Source organism: Electrona antarctica (assembly GCF_951216825.1).
Source record: "Electrona antarctica genome assembly, chromosome: 5".
NCBI classification, from domain to species: domain Eukaryota; kingdom Metazoa; phylum Chordata; class Actinopteri; order Myctophiformes; family Myctophidae; genus Electrona; species Electrona antarctica.
This window is the reverse complement of record NC_136810.1, coordinates 30,586,686-30,603,245: the sequence shown is the minus strand read 5'-3', so window position 1 is coordinate 30,603,245 and position 16,560 is coordinate 30,586,686. Positions and strand designations below refer to the sequence as shown.

Here is a 16,560-nt window from a genome sequence, read left to right as displayed (position 1 = left end):
TGTGAGTGAGTGAGTGAGTGAGTGAGTGAGTGAGTGAGTGAGTGAGTGAGTGAGTGAGTGAGTGAGTGAGAGTGAGAGAGAGAGATGGAAGTGGGGTAGAGTAAGGGTAAAAAGGTTAGTAGTAGTAGTAAATAATTATGCTCACGAGGACACATGAAACATTAAACGAATTCAAGAGGAAGAGGAAGGGTTTAGGGCTTAGAGGAGACTGTGAGCAGAGCAGGGAAAGGGAGAAAGTCTGGTTGGAGAGCAATCAGTGGGCGTTGAGATGAACACCGTCTGACAGACCATTCATTAACGCTGCCACCACAGGGACCTCTTAAACAGCTTCAGCTGAGCTCTCTTCTCCACTCACTTCATTTCCTCCTTCTGCTAGTGTCACGTACCGCACAAATATGATCACCCATCTTTGAAAAGGAACAGCGGATGGCTTTCTGCTCGATCGATTCCTTCTCTCATTCCAAAATAGCCACTGTGAAGGGTTTCTTCTGTACACACATCTTTAGCAAGTTAAGACATTGTAACTCTGTCAATATTCATTAGTTTGAAATGAAAGGCCCGGCACAATAGGCGGGGCAGGATGGTGGCACTTCATCTCTTTTCTAAAAGGTTTCAAATTACTGAGCTGTCACTTCTGCCAAAGATGACACTTTGTCTCAGGCGAAACAGAACATAGCCAGCAAATTGGCCTTATAGATCAAAAATACATGTGCTCAGTTTTTTAATGAATTAATTTTCAACTATTTGTACACCTCAGTGAAATTAAGGCTGCATGGAAAATCCCTAATTGAGAGAGTGATGTAGGCCTAATGACAAGCGCACCACCGCTCAGTGCACATGGCTGCATGGCCCACAGGGCTTGGGCATTATAACCTCTTATAATCACTCTCCATATCGTTTGATAAAGGCGTATAAAAACATGACTTATACACCCAATGAAAATATACACTTTGGCGTATAGACCACTTGGAATTATAACAATCGGTTGAGAATTGCCTGAGTATGGCACAAGTTAAATTACAACTTATTGGGGGGATGCGGAGGAATTTGTTGTATACTTGTGAGGACCTCTGCTTGGATTCACGGCGAGTGGCATGCTGCAAGCTCACAACGCGCTGCGACTTGGAGCTTGTAGATCTATTTTCTGCGCACCGTCATTCAACAAAAATGAAGCTTACTAAGTTTGCAAATAATGGTCCATGGGGTTTATACGGACGAGGGCGGTTATTTGGATGAGGCGGTTATTATGCAAAATGGTGTCAGACCCTGGGCTGTTATTAGGTAGTGGGTGGCTATTTGAGTAAGTATAAATATACGGGAATAAGATAGTGGCTTTTGAATTGGCAAGTACAGTATCATACCCATGATGTATTTTGTTCCAATTTCAGGGATAATGTCAAAACTATAAAAAATAAGAGTTTAGGCGTTGGTGTTACAGTAGTTTCGTTTAAGCATGGGTTTCGTCACAGGAAAGGGTCTGAGATAGCAGTTGGCCAATGATATTGCGAAAGTGGGTGTTACCACAATTCCATTCCAATTCCAGTTATCACAATCTAGTAATAACACTTAGCCAAACCCATAAATGACATTTATTAGTTACATTATGAGTCAGAATGTGGTGCTAGAGCAAAAGACAGGGGAATGAGGGGATAGACTGATCAGCAGGACATTGGATTAGCCACCACTACCCCCTACTCCAGTGGGTTTGCTACCATAGCTAAACCATCGGAGCGCTCCGATAAACCCATCATCTCCATCTAACCAGAAAGAACAGCAGGCTATGCGCACACCTGCGCTCACAGGCATAAAGAATAGCAACTTAACACTTAGTTTTTCAATTCAACTCAGCTGCACTAGAGGCAAACCGATCCGATGTAGGGAGCGGGGAACTGTTTATTTAATCACAGGAAAGACAGGAATTCGACTTTACATTTCCATCTAGCTGTTGGGCAGAAACCTTGTATCAATAAATATATATATATATATATATATATATATATATATATATATATATATATATATATATATATATATATATATATATATATATACACACATACACACACACACACACACACACACACATGTAGCTTTGTCGTATGACAAACGCAACAGAAATAGGAAAAAGTAACAGAGATAGCAGATCTATAAGATTACAACGTGCACATCATGTTTGTCTAGTCTTGTTTTAATGTTTAACCAATAAAAAGTATTAACAAGCGCTTGTGAATAAATAATGAATAACTACACTGGATCCATTGGAATGCAGGTTCTTAAGCCTCACAACAAAACCCCACCATACATGTGTTTTGTGTGACAACCTGACCTTTCCTCCAAAGACATATACGTACACGTACGTATACATGTGTATAACACAAATCTCACTTCCTGTTCTCCATATTTAATGTCTCAAGTGGATGGCACCTCTTCTGCTCTGTGGGTTGTGATGGATGACAACACAGCCAATGGGCTGCTGTGGGAATTCAAGACCTCTGTAAATTTCCATAGACTCACTATATACAATCCCAGAGGAATTTTCCCCCCACATAGCAAAGGAACAGAGTCTCTGCTATACATGCTGCAGATGAAATAATGTGCAGTGTGCACACATGGAGTAAGATACATCATCATCAGTAATACATCCATTAATGTTAAACATCCATGCAGAGATACCAATGTTTTAGCTTGCTCTGCCTCTGATGTGGTGCGGTAGCACGGCAATTAGACCGATTTTTATATTTTATAAAAAGATCATACTGTATGCGATCATGATAAATATCAGCCTTTGAATACTAGACTCTGCCTTTCAAGACTTTATATAGAAGCTGAGAAGGGAAGCCCAAGCCTCCTCTGCCACACAAATGCATTCCTTTTGAGTGAAAAGGTACAACTTGCAGCATGCAGATGATGCACATTAGTTGTAAAACGTCTTTGGAGTGCTAAAAAGAAAATAACTGAATTTTCTACGGCCTCACCATCCAGCTTACCGAGATGTCGGAGAGAGAAGCGGCATTCTATAATATCGCCCTCCTCACCATAAATACCAATTAGTGGCTGACGCATGTGGCAGCTCATTTGAATAAAGCACCAGTCTCTCCTGTTCAGTCTGTTATTGTTTGTCAAGGTTTCTTCTCTGCTCGAGATTATGGATGAGGTGCTCTCGTGTTTTGTTGATATCTTTGTGACAGAGAATGTGCATGAATGTGTGTGCAACTTACTTCATACATAGACAGAAAACATACGAGCACACAAACATCACCAGCACCAGTCATAGAGCAGGGATCAACACTGCCATCAGCTGGTGATAGAATATCATCGAGAGGTGAAAACCATCCTAAAAAGCTCAGCATTCAAAGCTGTTCACAGAGTTCTTCTAGGCCTAGGGCAAAGACTCACCCAGGACAAACATATGATTATGGTCAGAATGGTCATATTTGAGAGCATCGCTTAACCACTTCCTACCTGGCGTCCTTATCGTCATTATTTCCTTTTTCCCCTCCATGCATGTTTAAAAATAGCAAGAATTGCAGATCTACAAGCTCATGTGTGGTTAGAGAACTCCCACCTTTGTCAGCCTTCTGATTGGTTCCTGACTGACTAACCAGCAGGCTCTTTCTGACTTGTTCCGCCCTGGCTCCGCCTTGTTTATGTTGAATTTGCTAGAACATCATTTTTGGAAAAAACTAAAAACAAACATGATATGCCCAGTCACCATGCTGCGCCTGTGATGTTCCTTTTTACTGACACAAAGTTTAAAATAAGAATTGAACGCAACTGAAAAACGCGTTATTTCAATGATAGTGGATGGAGAGAAAGGATTTCGGTCTCGGGCTCCAATAAAAGAAAAATATTGAATTTGTTTACAATGATAAAAATAATAGTTCTGTCTGTTTGTGTATTTATCTATTATGAAGATGGTGCTGACTGGCGTTTCACTTTTACTATGTGTAGAGTTCTAAAATTCTGCACAAACCCGACCCGACGTTTTAGGGCCGGGTCGGGCCTAAAATCTATGCTAATTAGTCTTATTTTTCGGGCCCGATGAGAACTCTAATTGTGGTTAACAGGTAATTATCATTTTCTTCAAGTTTTGAAAAGTAAGATGTTGGCTTCTGTATGGACAAAAACTAAAATGTAAAAAAAAACATTGATCCACAGCACAGGGAGAAACTGAAGCGATATTGGGATATTGATTGAGTCAGGACTCAACTAATATCTATTTCAATAGGATTTTAAATATTTAGATTGCTCAACGTGAACTCAAACTGCAAATCTTCAGAGACGTTTTAACAGTCTCAGGGAATTCTTTAGCGACTGATGATCTCATCCGCATTGCATCCTGATAGACAGAGAAGTTATTAGCTACAGTACCGCTAATGAAGCCAATCTCAGTGTGGCAAACGAAGTCTGGGAGATCTGATTATGGGACTCCTAGGGGATATATCCGGAACCCATCAGCCAAGCTAATGATATCGCAAAGCTGCCCTAAACCATTTATGAGGTTAACCCATTTATCATTTCATGGACCTCACTGTAAGCTACCAAACAGTCCTACAGTACCCAAAAGGACCAACAATTAGCTATCCTCAGGCTGTGGTGTTGTGAGAAGTGTTGTACTCAACTGTGATCAACTAATTAGCCATTAGCTATTTTTGCAAATGTTATTAAAAACCTGTGTGAAGTGAGGGGTGCTCTTATCATTATAAATCATCATACATCATCTCATGAACAACTGAATTTATGTGACTGGTTATCAGATTTGCTCGTCTACATATGACGCCGGTTCTATATTGCCTTTCTTCCCAGTAAGCTGTTCATGGGAGGGGCCGTCAGGTAGCGTTGGCTGTTGGTAGATTCCACTGGTGAATAGTGCCTTCTTGTGTGCAAGTTACATACTAGTCCACAGAAGTTGCAAATGCATCCATGCACCTACAGTACTACATTGACGATGGTAGTTACAACGGAACAGTTAAATTTAACACCCCGAACGCCCAGGGTTATTAAATCCATTAAATCATAGCGCCAGGCCTGGGCCATGGCTCAGTGGTCCAGGCACCTTGGCTGGCAATCCAGTCTAGCAGTGTGCCGCGGGTTCGACTCCCGATCCCGACGGCCTTTACTGCATGCCTTTCCCCCCCATCTCTCTCCCCATTTCCTGTCAGCCTACTGTCTGTCCCCTCCATAAAAAAAACATTTAAATCATAGCACCCAGCAATTTATAGCAGCGGAGCACATTTAGCGACGGACTGGATGATATCCCATATGTGGCTGAAGTAGCCAAAACACTCGATGCGATCGACAACAACGGGAGGTATGATTAATTCTAACGCGACTAGCGACGGGACCGTGGCCATCTAACACATAATCCTTTCTTAGAATTGAAGGCGTTACTAATTGATTGAACGGAGAACTCCGTCCTGGCCGCTCAGGGTGATCATGCCCAGGACACACAAGCATGCACGCACTCACACTCTTACTTTCTTTTATGATTTCCTATTCTTTTTCTTTCAAAATTACAACTCTTTTGAGTTACAAGCTTCAATGCAGTGTAGAAAATATGTGGGAGGCAGAACATTGTCGTTTCAAGCCATGAAAGGCTGAGATGTGAGGGAATTCCAGGCACGTTCAGACTATTACAGCAGGGCATCAACTCCCAGCCTAACTGTACAAGACATAAAAATAGAACAGAGCACACATCCACTGGAATGGAGTCCCAGCTGGTACAATAAAGCATATGGGTTCATTGTGATCGCACATGCCCCCTGACCCCCCCCCCCCCCACAAACACAAACACACACACACAGACACTTAATGTTGATTGATTGCAGAGTGATGGCAGGTATAATAAAGATTAAAAAACACTCGCAAGAAAGGAGGCACTGAACCAACTACAAATGGCTGCAGTTAACATCATCCATATGCCTAATTTAAACTACTGTACATGCCGGTGTCTTGCACTGACAATAGCCCATCTGCAAGTTCACAAGGCATGGCAGAGCGATGCAAGCTTGTAGATCAGCTTTTTTTTTGTGAGTGAGTGAGTGAGTGTGTGTGTGTGTGTGTGAGGATGAGAACGACGATGCCCACCTCGCGACACAGACTAAGTGGATTGCATCCACATCCCAGCAGTAGTATAATAAGCCAACCCGATGTTAATGACCGACGGCCTGGCTGACTGCTGCAAACACACCACTGGGGCAATTAGTTTCCAGCAGCTTGTACAGAGAATCACAGTAACATATATGTGAGATGTTCAGTGTCGTTCACACTATCTGATTATACATGGGTTGTAGAATAGACTAGAATAGATGTGATTTAAAACTTCAAGCCAAGAAAAAGAGATGTGTTTTTCCGTAAGCCTGCATATTTTATTACTGAAACCATATCTATTTTTTCTATCTGTCTCTGCTCAATGGACAGTTAACAGCTCAGACACAATGCACCACATCTTCTTATGCTGCAAAGAAGCTTTTTCAAATGCTTTAATTGGTGGTTTAAATAAAGAAGAGTATAGCTGAGAAGAGCAAGTCATTATGAAGTTGATACGTCAAGATATCACAGATGTGTGTTGCGTTTACTGCTAGATGGTCCCACGCAGCATGCTTTTAACTTCTTCACAGCAGAAAATGGTCTGCTTCTCCTCCAATCCATCATCTAAATACCAGTGCACTCATGGGAATTGGAATAGACAATCTGATCGGTGTAATTAATGTAACACCCAACAAAACAGACCCATCACTAATTCAGAGCCTTAATACCACCCATTAGCGCTGGTGTTTGTGTGCAGATTATGTGCTGTGTAACTAGTAAAATTAGTTTGCGCTGTGCGTTCCACACTGTGCACCATTGATCGACTAAATCAGTGGTTTCCAAACATTTGGTGTCTCCCTGGGACCCAGGTCAACAGTGTTTAATTTATTTCATTTTAACCACTTAAGCCCTATTCAATTGTGAAAATCTGTATGCTAGAGTATGTTAATACAATACAACTAGGACATTGTAGTGGCTGGAGGTGGTCTCCCTACTAGACTGAAAAATACCCTGGTGTCGGTTAGGGTTTGACAAGTAGTACTGCCTGAAGCTCATAACCGTATACATCCCCCAGGTCAATGTAGGGACTGTTTCTTCAATGAGTGGTAGAAATGTGGTCTCTCATGCAGGAGATTCTGGTTTGAATCCTAGGCAAGACATAATAGTTCTGGATTGCAAATGAACAGTCAGGATTATTTTTACATTGTAGACTGCAGCTTGCCACCAACATAATGGATCCCCAGCATGATTCCGTGTGGATGACAAAGTGTTCGACAATGAAGAGCGACAGGGATGGATAAATGGCAAGCTGGTTGTTAGGCAAGGCACTATGGGCGAGCATTCAATATCTTCATCAATCCATTAATCCTTCTATAGTCATCCTGAATCGCTCAACAAGCTCTACATCAAACAGGTCCACGTTCCCCCGTCTTACAGCCTGACCTATCTGTCCCGTTCTTCACTATGATGACTCCATCGCTGCTCAGCAGCACCATTCATCTTCACATCCATCAGAATGCTGACCTGTGTGTGTGCGCACGCACGTACACACATGTAAGTGAGGTTTCCTACTGTCTGTGATTGATTACATCCCGGGCAGATGTTCAGATTGAAACCCTGGGGGTCATGGTACAGCCGAGCGGTATATAGATGTGATGAGACAGGGTAATCTGTGTGTTGATGGTGCTTTTGGCGATCGCCTACCACCAAACCTGCCTCCATCAACCCTTTATGGACCCACCCCGCGATATTGAACCCCCTTCCCCATCAGTGCCCCCGAGGCTGTTGGGAAGCAGGAGGTTGACCCCCATAAATAACCACTGTGGAGCAGTGGAAGCCCCCCTTCTGACATAACGTTTGGCCACAGGCAGGCGATTATGCTAGCCTCCCAATTAGAAACTCACTGGGTACTTGGTGAGAGCTACAGCTGCAAATATCAACTAGAAATGCACTCTGTCGAGATGCAAACGTGCGCCTTGCACACAGGTAGGCCATACATGGCCTACTTGTGCGCAAGCAGAGCGTGCAAGTACTGCTACTAACTAATGTCTATTACAACTACTGTTCTAAATCCTTTAGTCCCGTTATTGACCCCCTTATTTGAAGCGTACCTTAGTTATGTTTACGTCACCATCAACAGCCAATAAGGAACCACCATTCTTACCCACATAGATACATACATAAAATGGTAAATGGTGCATTTATATAGGGCCTTTATCCAAGGCGCTTTACATAGATGAATGCACATTCACCCATTCACACACACATTCATACACCGATGGCAGCGGAAACCATGCAAGGCACCAACCAGCACATCAGGAGCAATTAGGGGTATAGGGCTATATCTTGTGCCACCCCTTAACCATTATCCCTAAACTTATTTGCCATTTTTTACTATTTAAAAAAACCTTTTAAAATAGTTCAAATAGCTGATCTACAAGCTCACAACGTGTAGATGTAGATCGGCTAGTTGAACTATTTTAAAATGATTTTCAAAATAGTAAAAAATGGCAAATATCTTCTTCTTAGCAATTAATCTATTGATTACTTTTTCTAATAATCAAATAATCAAGAATCTCGACAAATCAACGTGAAACATTTTACTAGATCTTTTTAAATAATCGACTAAATCAATTAGTCATTAAGCTGTACAACCACTGTTGTACAATGGTGTCACGCAAGAAAAACAAACATAGCTCACAACATTGTGAGCTTGTAGACCTGCCATTTACCATTGAAAGTGAATGATTTTATAAAAGTGTATTCTTTTCTATAATCGATTAACTGTTGCACCCCTACAACACTGTGTGGGTTAATGGGCATTGACCTAAAGAGAGGGAGCACCATACTGTCCCTGTCACATATGGGGACCAAACACATGGCTTAAATATTGCTCCTGGCTGTTGTTCTTATTGAGGGATGGTAGTGGCATGCAGACAGTCACGCACACATTTCATCACTCGCTTGCACGCACACACACACCGTTGTTGGAAATGTCTTCTGGTGGTGGTGATGGTGGTGGGGTAATCTAAATGAGCCTATCTTTCTTTGCCAGCTCCAAAGCCCCAACCCCCAATTCTCGGGTGGTTGCTATGGAAACTACTTCATCCACATAGGAGCCAAGGGAAAGGGTGGAGCGAGGATAGGAAGGAAGGAGGCGAGTGATGAGGAAAGGAGAGGAGAGAGCAAAGGAGAATGTTGAAGATATTCGATGGTAATCATCGGGTACAGGCTTTAGTTTAGACATACTATTGGTCCGACTGTCATTAGACCGACAACTACCTCAAACCCTAACCTAACCGCAAGCATGGGAGCAGCACATGTCCGACCGTTGTTTCCGCATGTCGGTCCGTTGGTGTGTCTAATGTGCGGGTGCGTCCCGTAATCATCACCGGATCGAATCTTTCTTTCTGTGTATGTATATATGTGTGCAGGAGTGGCTGTTATTTAAGGGGACAGATGCTATTTATAGACATACAGTATATACTGTGTAAAATAATGATGTGGTTGAGTAAACTGGCCTTGTGACTGTCTTTTATTTAGGTTACACTGATAGATGCACCACCTGAACCCAGTGCTCCACTGAGCCGTTACTGGAACACAACATCATCTGTGCTTCAAGACCTGGGGAAGGCTAGATTTCTAATTACTGGGCAGAGCACTTTCTGTGATGTGTCAGTTCACTCACTCACTCACACACATGCGCGCGCGAACACAGACAAACACGCAAATATGCTTATCCGTCAGCTTTTTAATTCAAAAAGTGCACAAAGCAGTCACTGAATTTACTGTCAAGGGGGGGGGGGGGGGGGGTGGAGGGTGGCTGCTGTTCTCTCTAGAAAATAATGACCATCGTTTCCTCTCCCTGATATGCTAAACTTCCTGGCACGTCGATCGTCCGGGCCGTTGGATATGCTTTTATGAGCACGTTCTGGAGGACGGAACATGTGTTTGGAGCACTGATGAAAGACAACCGATTCTGATTCTGTTGACAACGTCATTAAATATTCAAACGTCAAAACGGCACAATGGGGGGAGACACTTTGTCAATGATTTGCTGTCACTGTACAGTGGAATGTGTAGCAAGCACAAGCAATTAGCGCAGCAGGAACACAGTACAGAATTGTGCGTGCGCGCGCACGCACACACAAACACACAATAGGTCTATACATGAACACATACTGTAGTACATAAAAATTAACAGAAAGTCTTGTTAGTCTATTTATTTATGCTTGCAAAAAGCATAGTTTTTCCCAGCCCACTTTGAAGAAAAAATGCATTTGCCGAAAGCTTGACACTTACAATATAACCAATGCAACATCTGACTTTAAATCCAGATCTAACCCACTGCCTCTACGGAGAACATCTTAAGCTTCCCTGTTTACAGAAGATAATAACATCTCAGTGTGTGCTTACTCACCAAGATCTTGGCCATGATGCCGTCATCATTGGATTCCAAGGTAACCACAGCCTTGTCCGTCTCGATTTCACAGAGGGCATCGCCCGTCGCTACTGCGTCACCTGCCGAAACAAGGAAAGGACGTCCACGGGCACAGTTTGTAAAAGATATTGACACACACACACACACCGCTGACATCCGTATTATATATATTTTTTACATATATTATTGTTTTACATGTAGTATACACACTAAACATTCCCAAACAAAGAATTGCATTAATATGTACCAAAAGACATACTGTAGATTGTGAGGAAAAAAATCTTCCTGGGTCAGGCCTAGATTTCAAAAGAGCCACCTAATCAATCTTTCATGGGAAAGAATTTGAGTTATGGGATACTGGCAAGCCACATAGACAGTTACGGAGCCATTTGATTCCATTTGTACGCTCTCAGTGTTAAATGAACACTCAGGATTTTACTATGTACCAAGCTAGATCTTCTTCCTATATCCTTTATATCCCCAGTGTTCCGCCACAGTTGGAATACATTAGCATCTGTTTAGCAATGAAAAAGGATGGCAATTAAGCAACCTAGGGTTCTTTGCGGTACGCAAATGTAGCGCAAACAAGTTGCATGTACAGTTACATACATGCACAGTAAAATCCTTGGTGTTCATTTACCTCTGACAAGGTACAAACTTGTACATTTGTTGTTACAAGTGGATGAGGATTTAACTGTGTACTCTTCCAAAAGAGAGACATACATACATGCCTTTCTTGGGAGAAAGGGCGAGATTAGTCTAGGCATAGTAAACCCACCATGAATTAAGAAATGTGTTTATCCACGGGCAATCTAAGAGACTGGAAGGCTATTCATCTCCGAGTGTCACTGAGAACATCATTTATAATCATTCCTAGGAAGTAGGAACCTGGAGACTGGGTTAGAATATACTGAAAATATCTGTTAAGAAGATCAAATAAACACAGAGGACTGGAAGGAGATTGGTACTAGCACTGTATGATTGAGGCCCCTTTATTACAAATATGACCATATGTGTTATGGAAAGAGGAGCTATGGTAGATGAGATATGGGTCAAGGGTCAGCACAGAGAGCTGGCGATGGGAAGGGTCACCTCGGAGGGAGCATGTCAAGGACAGTGATAGACAAAAACAACCACCATGTGCAACCTCATCTTCAGCTTCAAAACAAAAGAGGCAGGAGCTCATGCACTGTGTGTGAGACAAACAGAGTGGGTTTGGGAGAGGGCCATGAGAAACTGTGTGGACATGGATGGGTGAGGGGGAGGATGAATGCAACCCAAAGGAGTATCGACATCAGAAGCCCCAGAGAGCCTGGAGCAGCGAAGTCGAGATTGGATTTGTGTATGAGGTTTTAACACCACATGACCCTAGGGGTTAGGTGTGATGTGCAATATTAAAGTTTAAACAGGCGACCCCAAGCCCTTTCACCTCCAGTCCACAGGAATGGCAATGGGCTGATATTATAAAATGAACACTTGGAGGCCTGGTTAGTGGATAAAATAAATGGCTGAAGACATACTACCGGTCCTGCTCTACGCAAACAAAATGAAATAAATCAAGAAGCTCAAATCCTGACTCTAGAATGAATCCGTATTGTAACATTGACAATACTGTAACTGTACATACTTACGACATTATTAAACAGAGGAAAATCGAAACCAGCACACAGTACACTTCTTTACATTCCTGAGAGATGTATGGCTTTGTTGGCTGGACTGTGACAGTGGGTTTTAGGTCTGTAGGCTGAAAATTAGCCTACTGCGGAACAATATTCAGCCAGTCTATTAGATGCATTCTATCCTAGATTTTTAATAACCAACATCTTCTTGTGTATGCAGTTCGAATTAACTTGTGCAGGCCTAGTCCACAATCTCCAGCTCTGCTGTGCTCAGCAGCAGTCAATCAAGCAGAGAGAACACTGGTGCTACATGGTTGAGTACATATTGTATCTCTGACCCTTGATTTCAGTTAGCCTGGATAATCAATTAAAATTAGAACCCACCCGGTATATCGGTTTGGCTGCTATACTTTTTTTTTTTTTTTTACAATAATATCGCATCGACAGTTATGCTGATATTTAAGTATAATAAACATTGATTATTTAGGTGCCTGAGCTGCTGAATTTCAAAATAAAAAATAAAAACCTGATCAATGCTACAACAACAACAGCAAAAAAAACAGCATGCCAAATGTTTTCCAAGAAAATGACAGGCACCATTTGTCTCGTAAGAATGTGATGTGATAACTACGCGACTGAACACTTTCACACATGAACAAACATGCACCCTTTAGTCACCAAAACACATGGCAACACGGGAGATGCGAGCAGCCAATAGAAGAGCAGTATAAAGTACGCTGCCTCCTGATGAATGGGAGAGTGGCGGTGGTGGATGGCTGAACAGCGGTGCTAACCGGTGATTCATTGTAACTGCCATGTGTCCCTGGGCCAATTAGCTGCCAGCAGTCCTCAGGTGCTCTGAGGCTCTGACCTGGGCAGGCTGAGCTCTACTTTAGAGAATAATTTGATTTAATTGAGTCAATAATTAGCACTTCAGCCTGTCCATCACTACATGGAGAAGAAATGAACATTTCTTCCAAATTAATGATTTTACTGTGGAGAGACTGGTGGTGGTGATGGGGTGGAGGAGACAGTGACAGTCACATAGATGACATGCCAACCCGATAAAAAACTATGAGGGTTTTATTGGGTGATAGTGTGAATTATATTTCACATAGAGCTCGGTCGAGGCGTCAAAGGAAATTAAAGGTGTAGGGCAACGGAAATGGTGGACATTTTATTTTGAAGTTTTAGCTTCAAACGCTGGCTCTGACGTTTCTGAACCAATCAGGATATGGGGTCTCAAAGTCTGTGACTTCCTGCACGTGAATTTCGTTTGTAAACAAAGTGACAGGGAGACATGAGGACAAGTCAGCGGATTATTTCTAACCTATACACAACCTATATACATATTTTAGCATGATGATAAAGTAGTTCTTTAATCAAAACCAGCTTTGTGGAGGACAAGAAGCATGGGAATTAAACTGGTGAGCTTCATTTTTATTGGCTTTTATTGATGTGTATCTCTACACGTCATCACGCAGCACGTTTTCATTTTCAGGAAGTACAAAAATATTTGTATGGACTTTTGATATAAAAACACACAAAAATGAGAATTTGCCCATTTCTTTGGCATCCATTGTTAGGTATGCCCATATGATGACCACGGATATTTCACTATGCCTTTAAAGTAATGCATTTGCCATTTGTAAAGCATTCGATGACAGAATTGTGTGATTATGTGGAATAAAGGCAGCAAGTGTTGACAAATGGAAGTCATGGACTCTGTTTTCTACTCTTACCTTCCTTTATCAGCCATTTGACAATATTGCCCTCCTCCATGGTAGGGGAAAGGGCTGGCATCTGCACTTTGACTGGGGCGACCCCTAGAGGACATAAATAGCATGTCATTTCCAAACATGAACAAACATCTCCATTTCTAAACACACAGACAACACATTTCAAGGTTTGTATCTGTCACACACAAAATGGGTCTATTTGGTTCAGTAACACTGGAGATTTTTACTGTGTACAGAACAGCTTTGCAACAACATTGCAGCCAATGACATTCTCAAATTAGAGCGCCTGTTCAACAGTGGACAAAGAAAATACGATAAGAACATAGAATACAATAACTAAAAATATAATAAATGGCATCTGCAAAACAGTAGATTTGTGAGGCTATAAACCCAATTTATATGGAAAGTATACTAAATAATAAATAGCTCAAGTCACATAAGTGGCCATAGCAAGCAGTGGACAGTGCAGTGTAGTGCAATTTAGACTAGACTTAGACTAAGAGTATCATTATCACAAGTAATGACCTCCTAGAAATGTTTCAAAGTATCTGGCTGCAATGAGGCAGGCGGGGACAGTGAATCAAAAAGCAGCAGGGCACAGGAAGGGACAGGGGCAGTATGAAGAAGAGTGATGCTGGCACTGCAACAACATGCTGCGATGCTGGCTGACATTAATGCGCCAGTGGCTGGGAAACGCAACTCCAAACTGCCCAATGAGCCACCATCACAGCCCCCAACCATGAACAGCTGCAGTCACAGAGAGGGGCACAGTTCAGCCGGCTGAGGGTCCCCCAACAATGGACAGACCCATATCTCCAGGCTGATACCCAACCCAACAGGAGAGTGCAAACCTGTAGTAGACTACTGCTCTTCATTATGAGCATTGACCCCACAGCGGCAATGTAGCAGCTCCCATAAGGCTAGCAGTGCTATGAAACAAGAGTTTATTTTTTTTATAATATTTATTTTATTTGGAAAAAGCAGTAAGGTATAGACAGCATTTCTATTTATACATAGGACACAAGTGCAATTCCCAGGATTTTTTTTTCACCCCTCTTCCCTCATGCCCCCTCCAAGTGACTCCATCTCCAATGTCTCTGTATAATCCTCGCTTTCTTCAGATGGACTACATATGGCATCAAGTCAACACTTAACAGGGGCAACAGGGCAATATCACTTCAGAATGTACATTTCAGGAGAAAAGGAAGAAAGAGTGGGCAGAAAAAGCAAAATACACACACAATAATAATACCGTAAATGGTCAAAAAACATTGTAAACCTGAGTTCCAGCAGTGGAACCCTTCCACTGCCCAACCTCCTAACTAAGGGATGAAACAAGAGTTTCATAGCAATTATTAATAGGCAGACAGTAGGGATTTATTTTTAATATTGGGGTATAAATACAAATGTGATCAGAGATAAGGGTTGAATTTCCTGATGTGTGATCGAAATGTTGAATCAAACAATAAAGAGCAGAGCTTCCGCTGAAGGTCCAAATAATGGTGTATTGATTGACATTGTAATTTATGCCACTATGTAATACTGCCATCTGGTGGATATGTTGTCAAATTGCAAATGCACTAGTGCAATAATGTAATTTTACTGACAACATAATGATAAGGATTTGCTTATTCTTTTGGGCTTTTAATAGTATTAATAGTAACAGTCACAGTACAACTGAATGGTGTGTTCCAGTTTAATTGTAGGTAGTTGAACAGCAGTATATTCTTACACTTGTACTTACTTGATGTAATGTACAATAAATCACTGTACTTAAATAAGTAACTTACCAACTTTCAGACAAAGTGTTATACGATTCTTAAATAATACATAACATAATACATAACACTTAGGCTCCGTCTTTTTGGCAAATCTAGAACTTCCTGTTTGAGAGCTAGCAAAATATACAAATGAATAACTTAAAAGATCGACATCTTTGTAGGTCAAATTAATGCTGATAATAATTTAGTAAGAGGCACCAAAAGGTTTAGCATGACTAATACTGACTATATCTGCAAGTGCAACCCAATTATAGAACAACATGCTACACAACTTCACAAGTATCAGGTTATATTTGTACATTCTCAGAGTTATTGGGGATGTATTGACTTTGTACAGTATGGCATATCAATATAGTACACCCCGTAGCTGCCATTTTTATTAGCCTGGCTAATAAGCCAGTGTCCAGACTAATATCACACGTCTGGTTTATTAGCCAGGCTACCATTTATAGCTTTAAGATTGCCTTTCAATACCGAATGTGCATTTCATCACCTTGGCTTACACTAGCTCTGGTCCATAGCGCCTGGCGCAGCCGATCGCAACGCGAGGCTATAGCTCAAACGAAATAATTAACAAAAAACTATTTGTATTTCATGTTTTGAAAGGTATGGTGTGACACCATACCTTTAAAAACATTAAATACAAATAGCTGCTAAGCTGTCATATTGACACCATTGTCAATATGACAGCTTAGCAGCCGCTGTCAGAGGCGCAGTGTCTGTGCGTCTGACAACAACCTAAACCCAGTTTTATAATGACAACACTCACCAGAGAGTCTTCGCGAGTCGAAGTGTCGGACATGATCCTGTAGAGAATTGATCGTCCATGAACATTTCTTTAAGTTTGACCATCTGAGGCCAAATAACATTCCTTGGCGTCCCAGACGCAAGGAGGCCGCCATGTTTTCGTCCTCAGTCGGTGAGTAGTGCCCACGGTTATGCCTGATAGT

General features: G+C 41.8%; 1 protein-coding gene across 1 annotated transcript in view; it reads right to left on the bottom strand.

Moving 5' to 3' along the window:
* pdhx (pyruvate dehydrogenase complex component X) overlaps positions 1-16,560 on the bottom strand; it is a 43,405-nt gene extending 26,845 nt beyond the window's left edge. The window contains exons 1-3 of the mRNA XM_079502463.1: positions 16,380-16,560; positions 13,833-13,916; positions 10,451-10,551 (exon numbers count right to left, since the gene is read on the bottom strand). Of these exons, the coding sequence (XP_079358589.1) occupies positions 10,451-10,551; positions 13,833-13,916; positions 16,380-16,512 (318 nt within the window). The 5' untranslated portion in view covers positions 16,513-16,560. The remainder of the gene's footprint in view (positions 1-10,450; positions 10,552-13,832; positions 13,917-16,379) is intronic.